The sequence below is a fragment of the Ochotona princeps genome, chromosome 2 (assembly GCF_030435755.1).
Source record: "Ochotona princeps isolate mOchPri1 chromosome 2, mOchPri1.hap1, whole genome shotgun sequence".
NCBI classification, from domain to species: domain Eukaryota; kingdom Metazoa; phylum Chordata; class Mammalia; order Lagomorpha; family Ochotonidae; genus Ochotona; species Ochotona princeps.
In genome coordinates, this window is record NC_080833.1 from 65,086,421 (window position 1) to 65,114,270 (window position 27,850).

Genomic DNA, 27,850 nt, shown 5'->3' on the forward strand with positions numbered 1-27,850 from the left:
TTTAATGACTGAGTAGTATTTCATGGAGTAGATGCACCAGTTTCTTTATCCACCCCTGCTTTTATGGGTATCTTGGTTGTTTCCATATCTTTGCTATTGTAGATTGTGCTGGTATAGCAAGCTAATTCTCTGCCTGCAGCACTGACTTTCCTCATAGGCTCTGGTTTAAGTCCTGCTGTTCCGCTTCTAATCCAGCTTCCTGCTGATGGACTCTGGAAAGCTGTGGAAGATGGTCCAAGTATTTGGGCCCCTTTATCTGTGTGGAAGACCGCCAGGAATCTCCTGGCTCCTGGCTTCAGATCTGCTTGGCTTTGGCCATTATGGTCATTTGGGGAGTGCACCTTTGCATGGATGATCTCTTGCCTCTTCCTCTCTCTGATTTTTTAAAGAAAAAAAAAAGTAAATCTTAAAAAAAAAAAAAGAAAGAAAGAAAAAAATACTTGTAGAATTGTATGTGGGTTTGTGACTCGAATAGTAAATTTTGGCTATTAGTCATAATATCACTTTTGAAGTGAACTTAGAATTCTAGTTTCAGACCTCAGTAGCCAAAGCTTATACATTAAATATTAATTAAATATTTAAGAGCAAACCACATACCAAGAATTCATGAGACTTTGAGGGGTTTCTGGTTCCTGGCAGCAGGGTCTAAGCCTCTAGAAGCTATGGAGCCAGGGAAAAGCAGGAAAAACTACAGTGATTTAAGGCTATTTCAAACCAATTTGAGTGTTAGGGTGGATGAGTGGTAGGCTTGGGACACCATTGGTTGGAGGAAAACTGCTTAAGTTGGCCGTAACTGTCAAGCAATGCCTTATAACAGACATTGCCTGCGGTTCCAGTACCAAAACTGGAGGCAACAGACCAAAGTGCAGCTGCTAACTAGAAAATATCATTAGGACAATTCCAAAGCCTTATTAGGAAGTGGGTGGCACAGCCAGGGGCACACAGAGAATATGATATATTGGGGCCCTCAGATGACATCTGATGCTGTAGTGGAGGGTGGAGGTAAATGGGTAAAAGGTTGTGTGAGAGGGAGACAGCTGAGGGAATATATTGCAGGTGAGGAACTTCCAGTGACAAGCCCATTATACTTGCAGGTAAGCAAGGGGACTGGGATCAAGTGGTTTGGAGGGGGGAACTGGAAGGTCTTTAAGGGTCAGAACGATGCACCAGCCCACATGGGGGACCTGAACTGGGCTATTTAACATCGACCACCACAGACCACCACTCACTGGTACACACTAAAGCTAGGGCTGGGGGCCTTATCTGGGAGGGGAGGGCTAGATCACAGTACTGGCCAAAGAGAATCAGAACAGGGGATAGATAGTTAGGCTGGGCCATGACATTAACCAGCACATGAGAGAATCGGGCCTGGGGACAGCTACTCTGTGTGTGTGTGTGTGTGTATGGGGGGAGGTTTGGAGGCCCACCCTTGCAGAACTGCAATTTCTGCTGTTTTTCTTAAAATCTGGGGGTAGTGATGGGCTGAGCTAGGCATGGAACTCTCTGACACTAATGGGTACTGAGGTTTGGGTACAGGCTTGGTTGGTCCAGACTACAGTGTTTGCAAGCACACCTAAGGATATTGGGTGTGGGGTGGGCCGATGGTCACAACATCCACCAGCTCATACATAGGCCAGGACATAGAGGGCAAACTATGCTGGGTAAAGGTCTAGTACCAACTGGCATATGTGAAATCTGGGCCTGTAAGTAGGCCTGGTGGTGGAACTTGGGAAGCTTCCTGGTGGGGCTTAACTCCTGCTGATGAGCATGTGGTTCAGGCCTGGGTGTTGGGAAGGCTGAACAAGGTAGCTCCGCCCATCGGCAAGTGTCTGGGTTGATTATAGAGGGAGGCAGACCAGGTAGGCCATGCTGGGCAAGGCTATCACACCTACTGGTTTTCATGAGCCAGGGATGGGAGCAGACTGAGCTGTAACTGGGGGCAGACTGAGACAGGTCAGGCTGCAGTATCCAATGGCAAAGGCCTATATAGGGAATGGGCTGTGTAGAGCTGAGTCAGAGCAACCACTGGGACGCACAAGATCTGTGACTCAGAACAGGCCTTGTTGGGGAGCTAAGGGGATGCCTCAGCTAGGTTGTGATTCCCACTAGAGAGAATGGGGATGGCGACTTGAGCTGGACATGACTGTAGTTTCCCTCAGCATGGATGTGGACTGGGTCTGGGGCATGCCAGACTGGGCTAAGCCAGTTTGGGTTAAGGACGCACCAGTGTGCATGAAATCTACCACTGGGAGGAGCTTAGGGAGCTCCTTTGTCAGGACGCAATTCCTGCAGGTGAGCACAAGGGCCAAGGCAGGAAGCAGCCCAGATCAGGCCATGACATAGTACCCGCCAGCATACATGTAGATCAGGTCTGGGGGCAGGCCAGGTTGGGCCAGTTCATAACACCCACAGGCAGATCTGAGAACCAGGACAGACCAGGTCAGGTTGTAACACCAGCTAGTTCACATTAAGGCTGGGACTGGGGGCTGGCTGGTATGGACTAAGCTACAGTATCCACCATCATAAAGTGGAACTGGGCACAGACCAGGCTGGGCCAGTCTGCAGCACCCACTGGCAAATGCCAAGGTAAGGGAGGCTGTGTGAGACTGGGTCGCAGCACCCACCAGTACATGTTAAGACACAGGGGGTGGGGTGTGAGCCCACTATGGGGAATGGCATGGGCTCCCCTGCCACGGGAGTGGCAAGGACCCACACACCTGAGCCATCACAAGCCAGTGGGTACACAGCAGCAGCAGGAAGCAGGCATTGGAAGCAGAGCTGGAGCTTGAACCCAAACACTCTGACATGGACTTTGGGCAACCCAAGTGGCATCTTGATCACTGCATCAAAGGGCTGCCACTAATTCAACTTTTCTTAGCCCCAAATGACTGGCATTATTGCTTTAATAACTTAAGTAGATATCATGTTAAGATATTTTCTTTTAAAGTATTTTTCTATTTACATGAAAAAATCAGGTGAGAAAGAGAGACAAAGAGAGAGAGAGAGAGAGAGAGAGATACTCCATTTGCTGGTTCATTCCCCAAATGGCCTAAATGGCAGGGTCAGACCATAGCTAGGAGCTTGGAACTTATTTTCTTGGTGTTCCAATCACGGGTCCATGATCCAAGCACTTGGGCCATTTTTCACTGATTTCCTAGGCACATTACCAGAGAGCTGGATGGTAAGTGGACTAGCCAGCACTCCAACAGGCATTCAAATGGGATGATGGCATGGCAGGTGGCAGCTTTACCTACTCTGCCATAAATGTCACCCTCAAAAAGCCTATTTTCAAAGTTTAATTGCATAGCAAAGGGCCGGCATCATAGTGTAGGGCCGGCATCATAGTGTAAGGCTGGTTAAAATGTCACCTAGAATATCAGACTCCCTTATGGGTGCTTGTTCAAGTACAGGCCGCTCTACTTCCAACTCTATTTTCTGCTGATGTCTCTGGGAAACCAGTAAAAGGGGACCCTAGTGCTGCTTGGAGACCCAGCCATATCTGGTGAGGTCATTTGGGCAGTGAATCAGCAGATGAAAGGCCTCTCTTTGTAACTCTGCCTTATAAACAAACAAACAAACAAACCAAACAAATAGAAATTTTAAATGTACAATGAAATATGCCATATAAAACCTATCAGAAACAGAACATTCAGGATATGATATAATCATAACTGACATTTATTATGTGCTAGGTACTATGCCTCCTGATTTACAAATACTATTTTATGTAATCCTCATATTTATCATAATATGTAAATATTTTTAATTATGAAAAATTATTCAACAGAGGCTGAAAGATCTGCCCACGATCACACCTAGCTGCTATAGGATCAACAGTCCAGTGACTTGACTCAGGTCTTTTTTTAAATATATTTTTATTTTGAATTTTGAATTATGTGGTACAATTTCATATAGGCTGGGATTCCCCCCCAGACTCCCATTCCCTGACAGATTTTCCCCACTTCACTATAATAGTGTAGTCCTTCATAAGGAATCATAATTCTGTCAATCTCTTATTTAAGTGTACCCCGACATTGTTGGTACAGACAATGCCAGACAGTCCAGCATCCCATTGTCTACACATGCCCAACAGTTTCATTGGGAATCCATCTTTCGTCTGGAAGCAGGGATGCATGTTCCATCAAACCCCCAAATCTGATATGATAGACCTCAGTACTCCATCACTATATATTTCCATAATTGAGAAGCCATGAAACAAGGTCAACAACTGTTATGATTCAGAACAGCCACAACAACAACAACAACAACAACTTTAGCCATTAGGCTACCACTCTGGGTCCCAAGTTACATTTCTTTTTATCATTGCTGGATCATAACCTTATGATTACTATAAATGATTATCTTCAACAGCTTGTGTTACTCTTCTTATTAAAAATATTTGCTTTGATTAATTCACTGTTTTGGGTTCTGTAGGAATGTAATTATTTTCCAACCTTGAAAGAGTTATTAAGGCTTACATGTCAGCAATTGCTGTTTTCAGTTCTTGGGTGATTGAAATGTGTGACCTTCTGAATGTGACTACTTTCTAATCTCATATTTATCTTACTGTAGAAGAAGTTGTTAAACTAGCTTACTGTTCACATTTGTTCTTGCCATCTAAATGTTTTATGTGTTATAATCTCAGAATAATTTAGACTCCCTGCCAGAGGGCTCCCTCCTGGTGTACATGGATAAAATAATATTTGTGAAAAACAGAGCACCAGGGATGGGTCATTAGCTGAGCAGTGAGGTTGCCACATCCCACATCAGACTGTTTGGGTTGAATTCATGCCACTAGCTCCTGATTCCAGGTCCCTGCTGATGCATATTCTGGGAGGCAGTGGTGATGGCTCAAGTGATTGCTTTCTATTATCCATGTGGGAAATCTTCATTGCATTCCTGGCTCCGGTTTTCAACAGACTGGCCATTGTGAGCATTTGGGGACTGTCTATTTCTCTCTTTCTTAAATAACTTAAATAAGAAATTAAAAAAATACTGAGCACTAAGACAAAAACATAATAGGTGATTATTGACCACTAATTTTATTCTTCTGACTCTGTGTCTACTTCACTTCCTTTTTCTCTTTCCATTTTTGAATTATTTATTTTAAAACATCCCTAACAAAAGTTACTTAAATTTCTACGAAATGAGAATTCTCTCCTCCTACCACTTGCCATCTTAAGTTTTCCTTGTTGTCATGCAACTATAAAACATACTATCTTTAGTCCTAAGGAAAACTGTATATAGCTTAACTAATATCTGTGTTAATCTTATGCCAATTATTGGCTTACTAGGTACATACATGATGGAGTTGGGGTGGGAAATTAAAGGTGATTGGTGACTGTTTCTTCAGAACTGTCAAGATTACTTATTATAACTGGTGTCTGCATTTGCAGAAAAAAGCAAGTTACTAAAACTATGATTCATTTGATAGCTATATATTTTCTTTTTTATTGTAAATATTTATTTTCCCCCCATCATACAGATCTACATCTGTAGGGGATCATCTCTCCCTCTCTCTCTCTCTTCCTTTTCTCACCTTATATCTCACTCCTACTATTCCCCAAGTTATTACAAAGGCAGAGTCACTCATTTTATTGCTGCAGGCTTAACTTTCCAATATATAAATGCATCATGACATGACAAGTGTTGCAAAGGGAATAAAGCATCATAATATAAAAGTGTAATTAAAACTGGTAATGGGAATCCTACTGTTATTTTGGGAGTAAAGTGTTTATAGATTTTACTTGTGTGTGTGTGTTCTGTGTATTAGTTGTTGCATATCAGAAAGAATATATGATATTTTGTGTTTTTTTAACTGACCTATTTCATTGAGCTAATTGGTTTCAGCTGGGTCCATTTTGTTGCAAATATTAAGATTCCATTTTTTTTTTATGGCTGAGTAGTTTGCCATGGAGTAAATTCACCACTTAAAAACATCCATTATCTGTTGATGGGCATTAGGGTTGTTTCCATGTCTTAGCTATTGTGAATCATGCTGCTGAAAACATGGGGTTGCGGGTACCTCTCTCATATGCAGATATTGTTTTGTTTAGATATATTTTTAGGAGTGGGATGCTGTCTATTTTCAGCTGTCTAAGGAGTCTCCTGCATGCTGTCTTCCATAATGGTGATATTTGCACTGACAATGGATCAGGGTACATTCTCCTCTGTATCCTCACCAATAGTTACTGTTTGCTGCTTTCTGTGTGGAGGAGATTCTCACCTGTGTTAGGTCGAACCTCATTGTGGTTTTTAACTTCATTTCCCTGATCACTAGATAATTTGAGAATTTTTTCATTTGTCTATCAGCTCTCTGAATTTCATTGTTCGAAAAATACCTGCTCATGTCCTTCGCACATTTATTAACTGGGTTGTTTTGGTGTTTTTAAGTCTGGAGTTCTTTGTAAATCTGAGATATTAATCCTTTATCTGTGCAGTTTGTGAATATTTTCTCTCGTGTTGGTTGTCTCTTCACTTTATTGTATTTTTCTTACAGTATGGAAGCTTCTTAGTTTGATATAGTCCCATTTATTTATTTTTGCTTTAATTGCCTGTGGTTTTGGAGTCTTCTCTAAGAAGTCTTAACCTATGCGTAAGTATTGCAGAGTTTCCAATGTTTTTCTCTGGTAATTTGAGGATGTCAAGTCATAGGTTTAGACCCTTGATCCATTTAGAGTTGATTCTTGCATAAGACAAAAGGTAGGCATCTTGTTTTTTACTTTTGCAAGCATATATCCAGTTTTCTCAGTACCACTTGTTAAAGTGACTATCCCTTCTCCCTGAGCTGATTTTGGTTTGGTTGTCAAAAATTAGGTGATTTTAGGCGTATGGGTTCACATTTTGGATTTCTATTCTGTTCTAGTGATTTTCAGGTATGTTTTTGATTCAGGATATTTTTAAAAATCATTTATTTATTTATCTATTTTTATTTACCCTGCCTCCTCCCCAAAACCCTTCCCCCCACCGAATTCCCCTGTGTTATTACTATAGCATAGCTCTTCATAAACAGTCACATGTTCATCATTGCGGGCATGGGCAATGGCATAGAGTCCAGCCTCCCATTGTCAAGATTCAGCTAATAGTTTCAATGGGAATCCATTTTTGATCTGGAAATAGAGATGCACACTGCACTGCATCCTCACATCTGGACATGACAGTCTCCATTACACAGTCACCACATATCCCTCTTAAATGAAAAGCCACAATACAAAATAGAAAAATAGAAAAATAGAATTCACACCATGAATTTCTCTAGAGGTTTTGATAGTTTAACAGTCCTGAAATGCTGGCAATCCTGCCACTCCAATCACAATGAAATCTCTCCTGAATCCACTGGCTGCTATAGTCCGCCTTAGTGTCTCTGTCTGCCCAGATCTTCACTGCCAATGATTGGCTGGGGTAGTTGATCAATTTGTTCCATCCTCCATCCTCTGCCATGGTACCAGGTGTCCTCTGGAGGCTGCAACGTACTGCCCAGTCCTCCATGTAGATTTGGATATGCTCCGACTGAGCCACTGAGGAGGCCCAGCTCTGATCCACTCCCACAATCAGTCCATGGAACCTGCAATTCTCTCCATGGTTAGGGTTATGAGTCCAGCAGTTCAGTTGGTAGGGAATCTCCCAAGAAACCTCTGAGGCTGTTCCAGACCTGATTCTTGTGTGTGTTTGTCCATACAGGGTCTGGCACCGTCTGGCACCCAAATCAGCTTACATACACACTGGTAGTTGCAATTGCTGGGTCAGTTCTGTCCAGCCTCGTGTTTTACAAAACCTGATGGGTGTTGGAGTTCAGCCCAATCCTATCCATGCCATACTCAGCCTTCACGTAAACCACTGGGAGCTGCAGCCTAGTTGGAGCGACCCACCAAAACCCCCACCAGGCCCGCCCCTGCCCTGGTTCCTGTGCTTGCCAGTATGTACAGTAGACTGGTCTGGTCTGTCCCACATCCCATTCAGCTCTTGTACATGTTGATGGGTATTGAAGCCCAGTTTGTACCAACCAGCCCCACTATCCAATCCACACTGGTGCCAGCGGGTGCCAGCATCTGTCTAGGCCATGCCTGTGCCTGACAGAATTTGGCCCCTGTGCCAGCATCTGCCTGCTGATGCTACGGCAAAGCCCAGTCAATCCACATCAACACTAGCTTGGGCATGTACCAGAAGATACAGTCAACCCAGCCTGGGTTTTTCCTGATCCAGCTCTCTTGTAGGCCATTGGATGTGGCCCTGTCCCACCTGATCTCTTCCCATTCCAGCTCTCACGGTCACCAGTGGGGATAGTGGCCCAGCAGGGGGAGCATCACAGCCCCCTCACTGGGGCCATCCCCCCTCCACCGTGTTTCACATGTGCTGGATGGGTTCTGTGTCCCAGTCCGGTACAGCACCCTCACCTGGGCATTTGCCAATGGGTGCTGTAGCCTGGCCAGGCCAGGCGCACCCCCAATTCCAACTCACACTGGCCCAGCCCTGCCAGTCCTCAATCCTGGCCCTCATGTGGACTGGCTGGTACAGCACCCTGACCCCGCCTGACCCACACTCCATTCTGGCACTCAGATTCACCAGTTGGTGATATGGACTGACCCAGTCTGGCCTGCCCCCGACCTTCACCAAGTGTTTGTCTCTGGGTACCGTATTTTGGCCTGGTCTGGGCTGCTCCTCATCTTGGTTCCTGTACTCACCTGCAGGGAGCGTGTCAGAAGGAGGAGTTTCCCAGGTTCCTTCATTAGGATCTCTCCCAACGCCAGATCTTGCGCACACTGGTGGGTCCATGGGCCAGCCGTGCTTAGTCCACCGCCTGTGCTAGCAGGAACAGTGGCCTTTCCTCATTGGCATTCACCCATTCTGGTTTCTGTTGTTGGGTGCTACAGCCCAGCCAAGCCTGCTCCATATCCAGACACAGCTCACGCATGGCTCAGCGGGGGCAGAGACCTGGCTAAGCCATCCTATACCTAACCTGGTTCTCACGAGTACCGGGGAGTGCTGGATTCTAGCCCAATCTGGCGCATCCCATACCCAGCCCACACACATGCAGAGGGATTCTGCAGCTATATCCAGACAAGACCGCAGCCCCCACCCTGGCCCGCATGCTCTCCAATGGGGATCACAACCCAGCCAGGGCATCCCCTTTGCTCCTCAGCCAGGCTTGCTCCCCTCCACAGATTTCACTTGTGCCAGTGGTTGCTCTGACTGGGCCTGGCATAGCCCCAATCCGTCTTAGCCTTTGCCTTCAGATGCTGTAGCCTGGCCTGACCTAGCCAGTCCCAACTCTCACTGGCAGGTGCTGCAACCTGGCCCTGCTTAGTCTACTCCCGTCTCCAGCTCATGTGAGCCAGTTGGTGCGATACCCTAGCGTCGCATGACCTGCACTCCAGCCTAGTTTCTGCACTCGCCAGTGGGCCAAGATCTGCTCAGTCCTGGCCAGTCTGCCTCCTTCCAAAACCAACCCATACATTTGCCAACAGGTGGGGCTACCTTGTCCAGCTTGCCTGAACCCTAGGCCTGGAACACATGCTTACCAGTGGGAGCTATGGCCTAGTAGGGGAGTCTCCCAGTTTCCCCACTTAGTCCACTCCCAGACCCAGATCTCACATGCTCCAGCAGGTGCTAGGCCCTTGCATCTTGGCCTTTGTGTGAGCTGGTGGATGTTGCAGGCTGGCCCGCACTACACCCTGTTTTAGGAAGCACATGCAGTTGTTGCTGTTTGGACCTGCTCAGACTGTTTTCAGCTCCAGTACCTGTGAGTGCTTGTTGGGTTCCATGTTCACTCCTAGTTCAGCCAGTCACCACCCCAACTCTTGAGCTAATAAGTGGGACTTGCATTTTCACAGGGTTGGGCCCACTTATCCCCCACAGAATCTACCCCCAGGCCTGGTTCTCTTGCGTGTTGGTTAGTGTTGTGGCTCTGCCTGATGTGACCTGTTCAATTAGGTACTTGGATTTGGGTCTGCTAGACAGGCCCCCAGGCATAGCTGTCATGTGCTGTGGCATGTGGTAGTCAGTGATATTCTGCGCTAACAAGCCCATCTCAGGACTCTCATTTGGGCTGATGAATCAGTCTGACCCATACAGATCTTCCAATCTCTCCCCTCCATACCACCAGGTGTCAGTCCCCTCACTTACCACAGTGGCCCTGTTGTTGGGTGTCCTTCAGGATTAATTCCTCACTTTCATATATGGTGTCCATATCCATGGAAGTCCCTAGGCAATATTATGTCATCCCAACTCCCCAGAACTCATTGTCAGGCGGCCAGCAGGCAAAGCCCTGTGCCCAAAGAGTGCTCTGGTTGCCCATGGAATTAAGATTGTGCTGGCTGCTTAAAAAAGTGGCTGAGGGGTGGTGGTGCACTGCTTCCTCCAATCTTGACCAATGAAGCAGAGTTTCCAATTCAGGATATTTTGATTACCACTATCCTGTAGTGCATCTTGAAGTCTGGTCATGTGACATCTCCAGTTTTGTTTCTATTGCTTAAGTTTGCTTTACCTATTTGGGGTCTTTTGCATTTCCAAATTAATTTTAGCATCATCGTTTTTTCTAGCTCTAAGAAGAATGTTGGAATTTTGACTGGAATCCCATTGACTCTGGAGATTATTTTCAGTTAAATGGACATTTTGATTATGTTTTTTCTACCAATCCACATAACATGGCAGATTGTTTTCTGGGACTTGATATCTTTTTCTATTTCTTTTTTTTTATTCTTTTTAGTTTTCATCCTACAGATCCATCACATCATTGGTTAGGTTTATTCTAAGGTATTTGAGTTTTATTGTTATTTGTTTGTTGTTTTTTGCTCCCCACCTGTAGGTTGCTGTCCAGCTGGATGAGGGCTAGAGCAGGAGCCCCTTTTTCTTGGGCCTTGTGGGCAAAAACTGCCAGGCCATTCATTTCCCCAGGGCTTTCCTTCTAGATTGCCTCTGTTGAAAGTTTCCTTCAGGCATATGTCCCAGCTCCTCTCATGCTGATTCTCTGTTCAACACTTTCTGATTCTTCATATTTTTGAATGTGAAACAGCTTTGGGGTATTAAGAAGAAATTTTGGGCTTAGCACGGTGGCCTAATGGCTAAAGTCCTCACCGTGAACGCACCAGAATCCCATATGGGCACTGGTTCTAGTACCAGGAACCCCACTTCCCATCCAACTCCCTGCTTGTGGCCTGGGAAAACAGTCAAAGACGACCTAAAAAAGCCTTGGGATCCTGCACCTACGTGGTAGACCTGGAAGAAGCTCCTGGCTCTTAGCTTTGGATAGGCACAGTTTTAGTGTTGTGGACACTTGGGGAGTGAATCATCAGACAGAAGATATATTCCTCTCTGTCTTTCCTTCTCTCTGTATATTTGACTTTGCAATAAAATAAATATTTAAAAAAAGAAGAAACTTTAGAAAGTTTGTGGAAGATGGAATTAAAAGATAATTTTACATTGAGGAAGAAATTCAGAAATCTGTGCATAATTAAAATTTTATTATTTAGAATAATTATATTCACTTAGTTTTGATATAACTTTTTAGGCATACATTATAGTAAAAGGCTAATGTCTCTACTACACAAAGAATTGAACAAGTATAAAGTAAACAGACCATAGTCCGTCCACCTATGAAACACATGACCTCTTTTCTTTCAAATTTTGAAAAAATTCACCAGGAAAATAAACAAAGGCTACAAAAGTAATTGAATGAAAAGATGTTCAACTTCATTCACATGAAGTAAATTTTAAAGTTTTAAAATAATATTCTAATAGTATTCAATTCCTATCAATTTGTTGGATAAATATTTAAAACAAAGTTTGACAAGCATTGTTTTTTTTTATTGTTTTCTTAATATATCTGATGTAAAAGGAGATTGTAAGGGAGAAGCCCCACCCAATCTCCCACCCACCCCAGGTCCCAGATGTGGGGCATGCTCTGAGATTCTTGCTCAAGTGGTTTTGATAGTTCAACAGTTCTGAATTGCTGCCACTCTCACCACTCCAAGCACGATGCGGTCATTGGAGAATCCACTGATTGACAAAGTCCATCATAGAGTCTCCGTTTGACCAGTATTTTCATTGCCAACATATAGCTGAGGTGGTTGATTGGCCTGTTCTATCTTCTGTCTTTTCTTGGTTAAGGTTCTGAGTCCGGAAAGCTCGACTGGGGGGGATCTCCAAAGAAACTTTGTCTGAGGTGTTCCCAGACCAGATTCTTGTATGTACTAGCAAGCACAGGGCCCGGCACAGTCTATTGCCCCAACCAGCTGGTGGTTGCAGTTGCTGGGTTGGTTCTGTTTCCATCCCTGTCTTCCACTGGAACCAATGGGTGTTGCAGTCCAGCCTGGCTCTGTCCAACACATACTCAGTCTTCACATAAACCAGTGGGAACTGCAGCCCAGCTGGAGCGACCCACAATAACCCCCACCAGGCCCGCCCCCTACCCTGGTTTGCCAGTATGTGTGGCAGACTAGTTCAGTCTGTTCTGTTCTCATACATGTCAATGGGTACTAAAACCTTGTTCCATCTAACCAGCTCAACTATCCAGCCTTCACGGATGTTGTTGGGTGTCTCTGTCTAGCCACCCCAGCCCCTGTCCTAGTTTTCATGCCCTCCCATGGGGGGTGGTAACCCAAGAGGGAGAAGCCCAAGCCATTCCCACTCCCAGACTATGCACTCTCCAGGTGGTTCTGTGGTTTAACTTGACAGAATTGGACCCCAGTGCCAGCTTCTGCCAGCTGATGCTGTGGCTAAGCCCAAACAACCCTCAACCACTCTTAATTTTGTTTGCACCAGTAGGAATAATCAGCCCAGCCTGGCTTTTCCCTGATCTGGTCCACATGTAGCACACAGGGACAAACACTGTTTTTGCAGCAAAATTGATACATGAGCATTTCAATTTTTTTGTAACACAACCAATATTTATTTTGACATCTTTTTAAAGGCAATTCCAAATTCTATAAAAAAAAATTACAAATAATCCCAAAGAAGCTTTCACAGACAGCTTCAAGAAAAGACTTTGTAGGGGATTATACATTTAAAAAGCTTTCGAAGATTAGGACTTTGAAATATAGTCAGGCCAGCTGTGGAATCCAATAGACATTTGTGTTTGGTCATTGCTCTACATGTTCGATCACTAAGAATTGTTGGGTAAAACATTTGAGGCTGAAATAAACTTGATAAATACATGTAATAATAACCTAACCTATATTGACTCTCAGTTGCTATTTAAATGATTAAACATAGGTCATACAATAATAAGATCTTTTGGTTAAATAGCAAAAGTTTCATGTTATAGCTTTTTCCATAGATTACACCTGTCAGCATATTCACTCATTGTACCACCATCCAGCCAAGTGTTCAAACCAAAAAGCATTTTTCATCTCTTATATATAAAAGCAAACATGCAGTATTTGTCTTTTTGTGTCTGGCTTATTTCACTCAACATGATGTCCTCTAGTTATAGCCATTCTGTTGCAAATGACAGAATTTTGTTCTTTTTCATAGCTGAATATATTTCCATGCTTTCATTATCCATTTATTTGTTGTTGTATATCTCGGTTGATTCCATATTTTGGCCATTATGAACAGTGTACTTATAGCATGGTGGTGAAGGCACCTCTTTGATACAGTGAACTCAGATATTTTGTATATGTACCCACTATTGGGATTGCTGGGCCATATAATGCGTTTATTTACGGCTTCAAGTTTTTAAGAAAATCTCCCCACTGTTCTTCATAGAGACTACTAATTTCATAGAGAATACTAGTTTATATTTCTGCCAACAGAATGTACGTGAACAACACATCTTTACCAGCATGTGTTGTTCACTGTCTTTTGAAGAACAGCCATTCTGACAGGTGAGGGATGACACCCCATTATGATTTGGAACTGTATTTTCAAGCATTCATATGTTTGTTGGCCAGTTACAATTATTCTTTTGAGAGCTGTGAATTCAGGTCATCTGTCTATCTCTTAACCACATTTTATTGGGGATGATTGTTATTTAATTTTTTGAGTTGATACTATATTCTGATATGAATATTTTGTGGCATATCAAGTTCCACAAACTTTTTGAAGACCCTCATATTTGTTGTTTATTATACCCCAATCATCACCTACCCAAGTTGTGTTATTAAATCATCACCACATATCTTAATTTGAATGCACCACTATATTGTACTGTGATTGTGCCCCATAGAACAGGTTGCTTAATTGAGACTTCAGAGCAAAGATCAAGTTGATATAGACCTTGAGGGAAATTTTCACTTTCTAGTCAAGGAAAAACAGGACTTCAATGTATAAAGGCAGCTTGAATGTTTAGACTCCATCCTTCCCACACTGCAATACTCTTGCTGTCTTGCTTTGATATTCTATTTGATATAGCTTCAGGAAAAATTTCATGCCTTCCTGTGTTCCTTCATATGTTCCTGGATGTTAACCATGTACTGTCATTTACCCTGTGAAGACTCATTTATCTTTCTACTTTTTTCTTTAATAAAACTTCTATGAGGCCTTTACTTTTGCAATACATTATGAAGTCATTGCTTTCACTTAATGGGAATGCATCATTTATTTATTAGGGTTTCTCAGTCCAAGACAAAGTTAAACTATTACTTAATGCTATTGCAATTATAACCACAAAGGGTAAAGTCAAGCACAGAGATCCCGTGGCACCATCTCATTTTCAAAGTTATTCAGATGAACAGGAACATACAGTATATGTGTAATATGTAATGTATTGAAGAGACTGAGAGATGCATACACCGTTTTCACCCACTGGTTTACTCCCCAAATACCTTGACTGAGGGGCCAGAGTGAGCAGCTGGGAACTCACATGTAAACAAACTTGATTCATTCCTTATCACTGCCTCTGAAGATTTGCATCAGCAAGAAGTTGAAATTAAGAGCCCAAGCCAGGACATAACCCAGGAACTCCTGGGTGGAATATGGGTGTCCTAACTGGATTGTAACTGCTGGATCAGGTTTTCCTAAACCTGGAAAATATTTTTATGTCACAAAAACGTGACACAAAACATTCATTTATTTATCTATAATTTTTAAATTTTTAAAATATTGTTTAGATGCCCAGTCCATGTGGACCTCTGATTAGGGTAAGAACATCAGGTATGGAAAAACTTGGGTGGAACAAGTGTTTCATTTTTTTTTCCTGTGTCTGCAGGGGAGGAGGCTGATCCGTGCTGTCAAACTACACTCAGGGATAAGGTTTGGTTCTTTGATGCTGCCTTAGAGACCTTGATGTGAGCAAGAGTGTGCCAAAGGTGTTACTTGAATGGTTTTGATAGTTCTGAGAAGTTGACGGTTTCATCACTCCAGGGTTGAGAAGATCTTTCTAAAGAGTGTTGGTTGACAAAGTCCACTTTAGTGCCTCCACAGATCCATGAATTTGCTGCAAATATTGCCCAGGAGAGTTGTCCAACCTGTTCTGCTTTCTATCCTTTGGTAAGGCATGTGACGTTCCCTGCTGGCTTAGACCTGGGAATGCTGTCCACTGCACAGGCATCAGCAACTTAGAAGGCCCAGCCCCAATACATGTACTCCAAGGTTGGATCACATATCCTGTGATTTTCCCTTTGGCCACGGTCTAAGTCCAGTGACCTGGTTGGGACGTCGCCTAAGAACTCATTTGGAGTGACCTCAAACCTGATTTGTGACTGTCAGGTGTGGTCTGTCACATGCACCAGCCCTTGCATACACCGGTGGATTCAGCTGCCTCATCAGTTCTGCCCCAGTCCCATATTTCACATAAAACAATAGGTGTTGCAGCCCAGACCAGCAGCCTACCATAGACCTAGTCCTTGTGCATGCCAGTGGGTGCCTTGGCTTACTTGGGTTGACTCCAATTACCATCACCAGGCCCACTGCCAGCCCAGATTTTTGTGTGTGCCAGCTTCTGCTGCAGCCTATCCCAGCCTATCCTGTATCCCATCCTGTTTGCACGGACACTTGTGGGTGCTGCAGCTTAGCTCAACCCGACTTGTCCCCAGACCTGGCCCTCACCTATGCTGACAGGTGTAACCATCTTGTCCAGACTGTCCAGTGGTTCTTGTACTTACCAATGGACCAGACTGCCTCCAGTGGTTCTTGTGCTCACCAATGAGAGGTATAGCCTAATAGCAGAATGCCCACAGATCCCCTGCCAGGTATGAATTTTGCACTTGTCAGGGGGTACCGCAGTTCAGTCTGACATGACTCACACCCTATCCTGGGACTTGTCAGCTGGTGCTACGGTGAAGTTTGGGTGGCTTGCATCTATTCTGACTCTCGTGCATGCCAGCAGGTACAGCAGCCCAGCCCAGCCTGGCTTGCCCCCAAATCGGCCACCCCCAGTCCCAGTTCTCACGCTCACCAGTGAAAGAAGAAGCCTAACAATGGAGTCCTCAAAGTTCCCCTACCAGGCCTGCTACCAGCCCTGGGTCTTGTGCATGTCAGCAGGAGCTGCAGCGCAGTCTGAGATGGTCTACCCCCAGTCTTGGCATATGCCAGCAGTTATGACATCCTGACTCAGCCTGTCCTGCTCCCAGTCCCAATTCTCACAAGCAGGTGCAGCCGCCTAGCTCAGCCTGGCCCACCATAAATTTTTATGTGAACTGGCAGTTGTTGTGATCCAACCCAGCCTGGCCCAACTGTACCCCGTCCAGGCTCTCACTCATGACAATATGTGCTGTGCATATTACATCCTGACTCTGCCTGGCTTGCCCCCAGACCCAGCTCACTCAAATGCCAATGGATGCTGCTGTCCAATCTGGTCTAGATTGCTCCTAGCCCTGGTTCTTGCACTCACCAGTAGGAGTTGTGGCCTAGCACGAGTGTTCTCCAAATTCTCCTACCAGGATTGCTCCCAGCAACTGATCTTGTATGTGCTAGAAGATGCTGCTGCCCAGACCGGTACTCACTGGTGGGTATTGCTGCTTGGCCAGATTGGCCTATGTCCATTTTAGCTCTCACTGATGGGTGCTATGGCCTATCCCAGCCTGGCCCACTCCAGATACAGCTCACATGTGACCCAGCAGGTGCTGCAGCATAGCCCAGCCTGACACACACCTATTCTGGCTTTTGTGGGTGCCAGTGGGTGTTGGAACCTAGTCCAGTTTGGTCTGCTCCCAGATCCAGTCCATACACATGCTGAGGGGTGCTGCAGCCTTGCCACCCTGATCTTCCTTCAGTCCATTCCCTAGGGAGAGTTGCAGTCCACTAGGAGAGTCTCCAGAGTTCCCCTGCCAGGCATGTTCCCAGCTTCAGGTCTTGATTGTGCTGGCTGGGGCTTTAACCAGCCTCACATGGTCTACCCTCAGTTTCAGCTCTTGCTGCTGGATGTTGCAGCCTATCCCAGATGGGTGCAGCACACTGGCACAGCCTGGCCTGTACGCAGACTCAACCTACACAAATGCTGATGAGAATCACAGACCTGCCTGGCCTGGCCTGCACCAAGTCCTGGATCTGGTACTCCCTGGCAGGAGCTGCAGCCTATTAGAGGAATTCCCCAAGTTCCTCCCCGCAACGCCTGATCCCAGCCCTAGATCTCAGGTGTGCCATCATGCTTGGCATGATCTGTCCTCAGTTCTGGCTTCTGCATGTATCAGTGGCTGTTGCAGCCTGACCCCACCTGGCCTCCTTCAAGCCTTAGCTCTTGCGAGTGTCACTCAGGTAGGTTTCCGTCAAGTGAATTCTGTGTCCAGCCAGGCTTGGCCCATCATTTCCCAAAGTTTTCTGGGCAAACCAGTAGGTGCTGCAGCCCTACAGAAATGAACCCACAAGTCCCCTTCAGAACCTGCTCCCAGATCTGGTTCTTTCACCTTCTGATGGGTGCTGCAGCCCATTCTGACATGGCCTACTCCCTGCTCTGACACCTGTGGGTGACTACTGAGGCCTAACCTAGCCAGGCATGTCCCACAGCCCAGAGGAAGAGAGACAGAGAGGAAGATCTTCCATCCAATGATTCACTCCCCAAGTGACTGCAACAGCTGGAGCGGCGCCAATCCGAAGCCAGGAGTCAGGAACTTCTCGCCATCCAAAGCCAGTCAGGACCTTCTGGGTCTCCCATATGAATGCAGGATCCCAAGGCTTTGGGCCTTCTTTGCTTGCCCAGGCCACAAGCAGGGAGCTGGATGGGAAGCTGGGCTGTTGGGATTAGAACTAGTGCTCGTATGGGATCCCAGTGAGTTCAAGGCGAGGATTTTAACCGCTAGGCCACCATGCTGGGCCCAGCTTTGTGCAATCTTAATTGAGTTTCCTGCAGTGCATCCTCTTCTTGCTGGACTAATTTGGTAGACTTCTGGAGAGCTGAGAAAGTACTGAAGTTGTAGGCCTTCAGGAAAAACATGTAGGGTGAAAAGATGGCTAAAGGCAAAGGCAGAGTAGATGGTAGTGAGGAGGTGGAGTGTGGGGAGGTAACGAGAGGGAAAGTTCAAAAATACAATCAGATGTTCTTACAGATCAAGCAACACAAAGACTGGTGCTGTGGCATAAAGCCGCTGCCTAGTGAGGGCATCTCACCCACTGCCTGAGAATCCAGCCTGTTCAACTTCAAATCCATTAGAAGACTTGGGAAAGCAGCAGAAGATGGTCCAAGAACTTGGATCCATGTACCCATATGGAAGACCAGGATGAAGCTCCTGGCTCCAGGCTTTGGCCTGGTCCAGCCCTGGCCATTGGGGCCCTTTGGGGAGTATTTCAGCAGATGGGGGATCTTCCTCTCTGTAAATCTGTCTTTGAAAAGCAAACGTACAAATAATATCTTGGATAATTGTTCAGATCAAGAGTCAAATGCAAAGGGTTTTATTTGGATCTTGAACGGAGGGGGTGGGATTAGGTCAGGGGTAGGGGATCTAGGGAGGGTTCTCAGCAGACCAGAGGAGGCGTGGTGAGTGACTTGGGGGCGTGCTGGACGCTGGGAGACAGCTGCCCTAGGCAAGTCCAGAGGATTCCGGAGAGGTGTGCGAGGCGATAGACTCGGGGGATCCGTGACTCTGCCATCTCTCTCAGCCCTGCTGTGTGTGAGGAGCCAAGAAGCCAGAGGAAGCAAAGGAAGCTGACTGCTGCTGTACTTCAACTGCTGTTCCCCAGGGCGACTGACCGTGGGAATGCTGCCGCAGTTAGGAAAAGCATGGAAAGGCTTGTCTTCTGACGTGCATGGTTTCCTTAGCTTCGACAGCAGAGGACTTCAAGGAAATAGATTTTTTTTTTTTTTTTAATAAGGAACGGGGGGGTACACCAGAGAGGGGCTGGATGCGAAGGACGAAGCATAACTAGCTTTCTTCTCCTTAAAGCCGCTCCCCCCACGTCCAAACGCCGGCTCCTCCCGAGGGCGGCAGGGGACCGACCCGGCGCCTACAGGCGGAAGCGCCGTTGCCATTGGCGGGTTTTACCTGCGCGGAGCCCGGGGCCCAGAGCTCAAAGTCCAGGGCTCAGACCCGGGAGGCGGCGGCGGGCGGCGCAGGTGGGCCCAAGCCATAGGCCGGTCAAGATGCCCCTGGGGTTACGGGGAAAGAAGACCAAGTCCAAGGAGACCACCCCGCTGGTGGGGGGCGAGCAGGCGGGCGCGGGCGGCGGGAGCCTCCTGGAGCCCCCGGCGCCCCCGACTTCCGAACGCAAGCTGATCTTCCACACGCAGCTGGCGCACGGCAGTGCCACGGGCCGGGTGGAGAATTTCTCCAGTATCCGGGAGCTCTATATCAAGATCGCCGAAGTATTGAAGATCTCGCCGTCCGAGGTAAGGGGGCAGGTGCTCAGCCTTGCCCGCCCCCTTCCTGCCTCCCTGCAGCGCTGTTTGATACTTGCGGGGGATAAAACCAGGAAGAAAAAAAAAAAAAGCTGCCGGATGGGAGGCTCCGGGAGCGTTCCCGAGGAAGCCAGTGGGTCTTGCAGAGAAGGGACTATGTAAATTCCGGAGTAAGAATGTCCTGTTGCCCTATACTCCAGATTTGACCTCTGGAAGTAGGGAGATGGTGGCGGGGGCGGAGGGGCGGTTGTGTTGGAGCAATTGACCTTTCTTCCCCATGCAAATGAGCTTGTTGCAGGTGTACGTCCCTGATTCTGCCATCCAAGGTCTGACTCCTGCCCAGAGTCAAGATCTGTTGGACACACTGACACCCCCCATTTCATCTGGACTTGACTTCGCTTTGCAGATGCGAGTCACGCTGGGCCTGTCCCCAGATGCTGGGGTGGGGATTGGAAACCTCTTACAGGGGACACTCATGGGGACCAGCTTCACCTCTCATCTGTCATTTCCACATCAACATTTAGAAATACTTTGGTAGTACCTTGTTGGTATTTCCAAATTTGAAAAGCTGTATGTTGGCCCAAGGCTCCATAGCTCAGTGAATCAACCACGTGAGATTGATAAGTTTACACACTGTTCATGAAGGAGGTTATCTCTGACTTTTTAACATCACATTCATGTGAATGGAGTTGACATTTGTTTGACCTCTATTGGATGCCTGCCTGGCACTGTGTTTATCCTTCTCAAGCGAAGTGTAAGTGCAAGGGGTGGAAAGTTAGCCCAAGAAGATATTTGGTCTGCATTTGTAGAGGAAGTGCTGGATTTTGTTGTTGTGGACTCCCAGGAGTGCAGAGGTCCGGAGTGGCACAGGGTGACGCGTGGATTCTACCTTTATCAGCTGTTTGTTAGGTCCACTCAGGTGAAATTGAGGCCATTGCTGAATTCCAAGAATCTGTGAAAGAGAGTGTGAGGTGTAACCCATTGTTCTTTTCAGGGTTCCCAGGCATTAGGAGGCACCTCAAAATTCTATTTTGTGAGTTATTTATATTGCTATAGCATGTTAAAAACACTTTATGTTCATACAGGATTTTTCAATTCAAAAAGCCATTTCACTGAACAGTTCCTTTGACCCTTTCTAGGGGGAATTAAATGGCAGTGCGTTAACCTTGGCTGTGAATCCAAGTTCTGAGCTTACTAGCTGTGGGGTCTTGAGCAAGTTTAACTTTCCTCAGTTTCAGTTACCTATCAAATAGAGCTAAGAGAGTGTTGTCAAGTCCCTGTATAAGCCTATCAGATTGCACAGCCTGTGGTTCAGGGTAAATGCATTGCAGCTACTATTATTTATTTATTTATTCCTCTCCATTCTTTCTTCTTTCATTGTTATTATCATATTATTATCATTTTATGATACAGTTCCATAGGCCCTGGGATTTCCATACTCTTTCCCCTTAATCCCCTCCTCAAGTTCTCCCATATCATTAGAATGCATAGTTCCTCATAGATAGTCATATGTTCATTATTACAGGCATGGATAATGGCAGAGTCCAGCATCTCACTGTCAAGACACATCCAAAAGTTTCACTGGCTGTCCATCCTTGATCTGGAAGTAGAGATACACACAGCACCGTATCCACACAGCTGGACATGTCAATCTCCACTGCATAGTCACTATAAATCCCCCAAAGTGAAAAGCCCCAAAACAAAACCAACAGCAGGAAGAAAAATAGAAATTTACAATGCCGTGAAGTTAAGCAAAATGCCACTGGGTATGATGGTCTCCATTACACAGTTACTATACATCCCCTTAGGAGAAAAGCCATAAAACAAAATCAACAACAGAAAGAAAAAATAGAAACCTACAAAGCCATGAAATTGAATAACATGCTACTGAATGACTAATGTGTCACTGAAGAAATGAAAAAGGAAATCAAGAATCTTCTTGAAGAAAATGATGCTTCTGTATGGTATGAAACATTAAAGAATTTAATGAGAAAAAACATGTTTTGAAGAAATGAAGCTAAAAACATCAAAATCCCCAAGATATAGTTTCCTCTAATCTTTGTTGGTGAGATGTATATCTCCTGTCAGCAACAAATAGATGGTTTTTGATTTTTTAATCCAGTCTACTAATCCATGACCTTTGATTGTTGAGTTTATTCCATTTACATTCAGAGTTAATATAAATGGGTGGTAATTTGATCCTGCTATCTTAGTAATGGGTTATTAATTGATTTAGTCTTCTGTTGTTATTTTATTGGGATGCTCTTCGCATATGCCTTTGGTTTTGGTGGGTGCTCTTACTCTTCTCTGTTTGGAAGAGGCATATTCTTTTAATTTTTCTTTGCTGTGGAATAATTTTATTTCATTTTACAGACAAAGGAAAGCTTTACTGGGCATGTTGTCCTGGGCCGACAATTTTTTCCTTTTAGAATCTGGAATATTTTGCTCCATTCTCTTTTGGCCTGTAGAGTTTCCTTGCACCATTGTCCTGTGAGTTTAATTGCCATTTGTTTATACGTCAGTTGATTTTTTTCAAGAACACATTTAAGGATCTTTTCTTTATGTTCGATTGAAGAGAGCATGATGATCATGTGTCGTGAAGATCGTTTTTAGTCAACCCTGTTTGGGGTTCTGTACCTCTCCTGGATGTTGTTTCTCAATTCTTTCTGTAGATTAGGGAAATTTTTCCTTATTATTTCATTGGATACAGTTTTTTTAAAAAAAGATTTATTTATTTTTGTTACAAAGTCAGATATACAGAGAGGAGGAGAGACAAAGATCATCCCTCTGATGATTCACTCCCCAAGTGACTGCAACAGCTGGTGCTGCGCAGATCTGAAGCCAGGAGCAAGGAGACTGTTCCACGTCTCCCACGTGGGCGCAGGGTCCCAAGGCTTTGGGCTGTCCTCTACTGATTTCCCAGGCCACAAGCAGGGAGCTGGATGGGAAGTGGAGCTGCTGGGATTAGAACCGGTGTCCATATGGGATCTGGGTGCGTTCAAGGCGAGGACTTTAACTGCTAGGCCACGGCGCTGGGCCCTGGATACACTTTTAATCCCTGCTTCTGCAACTTCTGGGAGTCCCGTAACTCTTACATTTGGCCTTTAATAGTGTCTTCCAATTCTTGAATACTTTTTTTTAGCTTGACCCAGCTCTGCTTTCAGCTTTTTGTTTGTTTCCTCTTGGTGACAGGAAATATATTCCACTTCTGAGATTCTTTCTTCTGCTTCATTCATTCTATTTTGGAGACTCTTCACTGTACTTTCAGTTTGCTCTACTGTATTCATTTCTGATATACTAGCTTTCATTTGATTCATTTGCTGTGTGACATGTTCCTTAGCTTCTTTGAACTCTTGTATTACATACTTCTCATTGTTGATAAGAAGCTTCATAATAATGGCTTTGAATTCTGTATCTTACATTTTGTTGATGTATTGCTCCGTTAAGTCTGAAGTTGACAAAGGGTTTTGCTCCTGTGCAGGGAAGTTTTCAGTAATATTCATTGTGCCTTTGTCTCCTTATGGCAGGTTTCTAAGCTGTGTCATCCACAAATATGCAGTACGATTTTACTTATTGTAGTTGGTACGTGGTTCTTTGTTTGTAGTCATTTGTGCCACTCCCTCCAGTGAGTTTCAGATCTGGGCTCTTATGTTAGACTGGCTCAGCACTCCACCTCCTGTGATCCCAAGCTATTGTTGCACCATTGTCTGGACAGCATTTCTCCCAGTTCCGGTTCCCACAGTTCCCAGGATGATAGCATTTGCGCAGCTCACTCTTATTCCTGCAGTTTCAAAACCTTTGCCACACTGTGCAAAATGGCACCTGATGGAGTTCTTGATCTCCTGGCTGTTATGTCTAGGGGCTATTGGGACTTATTCTGTGTGGAACCCGAGGGATGCCTTGTTGTTGCAATTCACTGAGTCCGAAATGAGTTTGTTCCCAGCTTAGTGCTTGTGCAGTCTGTCCCATAGCTATTATCTCCCTACACAAGATGGTGCTCGATTTGGCTCTAGTGGGGGTTTGGGCTGTGAAATCCACCCTGTTCCTGCACTGCCCGTCTGGAATCTGCTGTTCTTTTTCTGCTCCAGGTCAAATCAAACAAGCCACAGGACGGGCAGTTCTTTGTCAGGGTTTACGTCCTGAGTTCCCGGTGAACTCACCTTCCCACCTGGTTGCTGGTTGAGTTCCGGCTGCCGGTCGAGTTCAGATCTCCATTTGCTAAAAGGCATTGGCATATTGGATCACTGTAGCACCACACAGTTGTGTTTGCTGCTTTCCTGTGTCCATCAGTCTCCAGGTGCCCACCTGCTGTCAAGCTATCCTCTCCTATTTCCTGGAAGGTGTCTTCTCTGCTTCACCCTGGCCAATGTTTCTCCGTCTATTTAAATGTGTCATCACCCTATTCTGCCATCTTTATTCTTCTGCAACTACTATTATTAATACCTAAAAGTTAAATGAGGAACAGGGGTGCCAAGTGGTTGAATCTTGTCCAAAAACACACAGCTGGTTTCTGAACTACTGAGTGAATTAGCATATTTAACTGACGACTTAATGTCTCTTCTGTAGCTGGCAACTCCAGTCGTTACCATATGTCTATTGCATGACGTTGTTCTAAGCTCACAAATAATGATTTTATTCCATCCTCTTGTTCTGTGAGAAATAGGTTTACTAATGTCTTCACTTCCCAAAGAGGAAATTGAGACTTTGTGGCAGAGCCTGGACTTAAGCCCAGGTTTTAATTTCCTTTTTGCTTCACATTCTATGAAGCTATATTGTTTCCCAACTTGCCAGTGTCTCTGTAGTAGCTTGGCAGCCATGTCCAAGGTTTTCAATTTCCAGGGAAAGATAAAATTTCAGGTTCATAAATATAAGTTGTTTTGATATGTCACATCGAGGTTCATAAAAACATTATCATAACAAACATATATGTGTGCTTAAGCATATAACCAACATTAATGCAGGATTTACACATTGATTAAAAAGAGTTAATAAGTATATCCTAGATAAAGTATTGATCATTATAGTATAGTGTGTCATAAGTCTCTCCATATAGTTCATTTTGAAACAGAGATTACTCATTAAAATAAAATGCACAGGGAGCTTACATTTGCTATCCCATTATTCTAACAAGGGGGATAGTGACGTAGTTTTTCAGCTGTCAGTGTGTGCACTCTGCCCTTCTGCAGGATTTGGCTTAGTTGAGCTTAGTGAGACTCTAAGAAGGTAAGCAGTTTGCCCAGTCATTGGACTGGTATGCAGCAGAACCATACATTTTAAAAAAAGATTTATTTATGTATTTATTTGAAAAGCAGAGTGACAGAGAGAAAGGGGGTAGGGGATCTTCCAAACCTTTGTCCACTCTCCAAATGGTTACAATATTCAAGAGCTTGGAATTCCATTTGAGCCTCCTGTGTGGGTGGTAGGACCCCAGGCACTTTCCTTAGGCATATTAGCAGGGAACTGGATTGAAGTGGAACAGCCAAGACCAGAACCAGTGCTCATATAGTGTGTCTGTGTTACAGGCTACTGAGCCCACTGGGCCAAAATGCGGGCTCTGTGGAGTGAGAGCTTGAATGCAGGTTTCTTTGTTTCAAATATGGTTCAATGGAGGCGAGGGGATCTGTGGTAAACTGCATTTAAATCCCAAATACAAACTTGAAAAAATGTGTTTTTTACATAATTTTTTTTGTTCAATTACAAAAGTAGTTATTGTCCTTAAAAAATGCTGCTGCAATGCTGACAGTTGTGGGTTTCAGCTGTTTAGTGGTCCCTGAAGGAAGACGCTGATGCTGTTTGTGACTCACTTAAGATTTGCTGCCAGGCGGGCAGGCAAGTGGGTGCCATTTATTGTGATCATTACATTGAAACAGATGGCCAATTATGCAACAATCTCTTATCTGATGCCTTCCCCCCCAAAAATAACTAAAAGAGCAATTTAGTAAAAAGAAAAAAGAAAGTAATCTCATCTAAAAGAACAGTTATAAATGCAGGGTGTTTTTTTCAGAACACTTCATACAATCTTAAAATATTCAGGTTACATAAAGAGTTGAGTCATTATTTGTGATGTTTGCTCTTGAGCTATATTCATAAATTTTACTGAGCTGGCTCTTTGAATATTTAACTGCTGTAATTGTTTGGAAAGTAATTCATATTCTGATATGTTTTCTTAACCTAAATCTTTATTTAGGAAAAGATAATACATTTGAAGGCTTTTAAAGAAATAAGTCAGTCTTGCATCTAGAAGCTTTATATGTCCAGAAAACAGGACTCAGACTCAATCTCTTTAAGGAATTCAGAAACTATTTTCCTTGGCTTGGTTATGTAGTTTTGTTATCCCTGATGCATGGGACTGGAGCGTTTGAGATTTTGGAGTATTTTCAGGTATCTGAGGAGCTATCTTAGGGATGGCACCTAAATCTAAACACGAAGTTTATTTAGGTGTCATATATACCTTAGATACATAGCTGAAGGTAACTTTTTATTTAAAAAAGATCTAATTATTTGAAAGGGCTATATGTACGTGTGTGTATAAAGATTTATTTGAAATATGGAGAGAGAAAGGGAAAGAGAAAGAGAAAGTCTTCCATGCAATGGTTCACTCCCAGGACTGAGCTAAAGTGAAGTCAGGAGCTAGAAACTCCATCCAGGTCTCCTGTGTGAATGGCAGAAACTCAGGAACTTAAATTCTTACTTGTTGCCTCCCAAGCCCAGTAGCAGGAAGCTAGATTGAAAGTGGAGTAACTTAAACTAGCCCGTTCAGTAAGGGATGCAGCCATCCCAGGTGGCAGCTTAATCTACTGCATCATAATATCCACCTCATATACTGTATTTTTAGCATGCTCACGTTTTCGGTGTGATCTGTCACTTGAAGTCAGATGTAGAATTTTCCATTGTGGTATCATTCTGGCACCCAAAAAGTTTTAGATTTTGCAGCATTTTGAATATTAGATTTTCAGATTAGGAATTTTAACCTATATTAATTTGGATATGCTGTTGGATACCAAAGAACTGGTTGAATAAAGAAATTATTCAGTGATTCAATCCCGATTTTGGCACATACAGCAGCCAAATAAAGCAGTGTAGCTGGGTAGCAGAATAGATAAAATTTGTGTTTTCATTCTAAACTCTATAATCACAAGCATGCTATTTCTTCTCTTAAGTAATAAGGAGGCACCATTGTGCCACAGTGGGTTAAGCTGCCACTTGAAATGATGGCACTCATATTGCAGTGCTGGTTTGAGCCCGGGCTACTTTGGTTCCAATCCAGGTTCCTGCTAATGTTCCTGGTAAGGCAAGTGATAGTCCAAGTGTGTGGGTCTTTGGCACCAACATGGGAGACCAGGATATTAAGGCCCCTCTGTTTCTATAGCCGTTCCTTTCAAATAAATCATAAAAAAATTAAACCAATGTTCTTACTTTTTAAATTATGTGAAAGGCAAAATAACAGAGAGATAGTGAGAAATAGGGATAGAGAGATATCTTCTATCTACTGGTTCACTCCCTAGATGGCTGCAGTGGTCTGGGATGTGGCTGGCTGGACCAGCTCAATCCAGGAATAAGCAGTTTCTTCCAAGTCTCCCACAAGGGTGTAGTGGCTCAAGCATTTGGGCCATCCTCCACTGTTTTCCCAGACACATTAGCAGGAAGTTGAACAGCCAGGGCAGGAACTGGTGTCCATATGGGGTGTCAGTGTGGCAGGCAGTGTTTTAACCCTCTATGTTACAGTGCTGGCCGCTACTATGTCCCCAGCCATTTGTTCACAGTTGTTCCCATCACTTTTGCTACCACTGCAATTCTTTCTTTCTTTCTTTCTTTCTTTCTTTCTTTCTTTCTTTCTTTCTTTCTTTCTTTCTTTCTTTCTTTCTTTCTTCCTTCCTTCCTTCCTTCCTTCCTTCCTTCCTTCCTTCCTTCCTTCCTTCCTTCCTTCCTTCCTTTCTTTCTTTTCTTTCATACTAAAACTACAAAAGCTGTTGTCTGATCAAAGCCCTCCTTGGCTTCCCATCTCACATGGAACAAAAGCCAGAATCCTGTGATAGGTGACTGGCCCTGTTACACTGTTCCATGGCATTGCTTCTTCTACCCCAGCCAATCTGGTCTGCCAGCCATCCCTTGCATACTGGAGCCTTAAGGCTTTGGGCTTGGTTC

At 44.6% G+C, this 27,850-nt stretch overlaps 1 protein-coding gene across 1 annotated transcript in view; it reads left to right on the top strand.

The window, feature by feature from the left end:
* Positions 1-19,276: 19,276 nt before the first annotated feature.
* Positions 19,277-27,850, top strand: part of GIPC2 (GIPC PDZ domain containing family member 2) — a 102,668-nt gene continuing 94,094 nt past the window's right edge. The window contains exon 1 of the mRNA XM_004582206.3: positions 19,277-19,696. Within this exon, the coding sequence (XP_004582263.1) occupies positions 19,451-19,696 (246 nt within the window). The 5' untranslated portion in view covers positions 19,277-19,450. The remainder of the gene's footprint in view (positions 19,697-27,850) is intronic.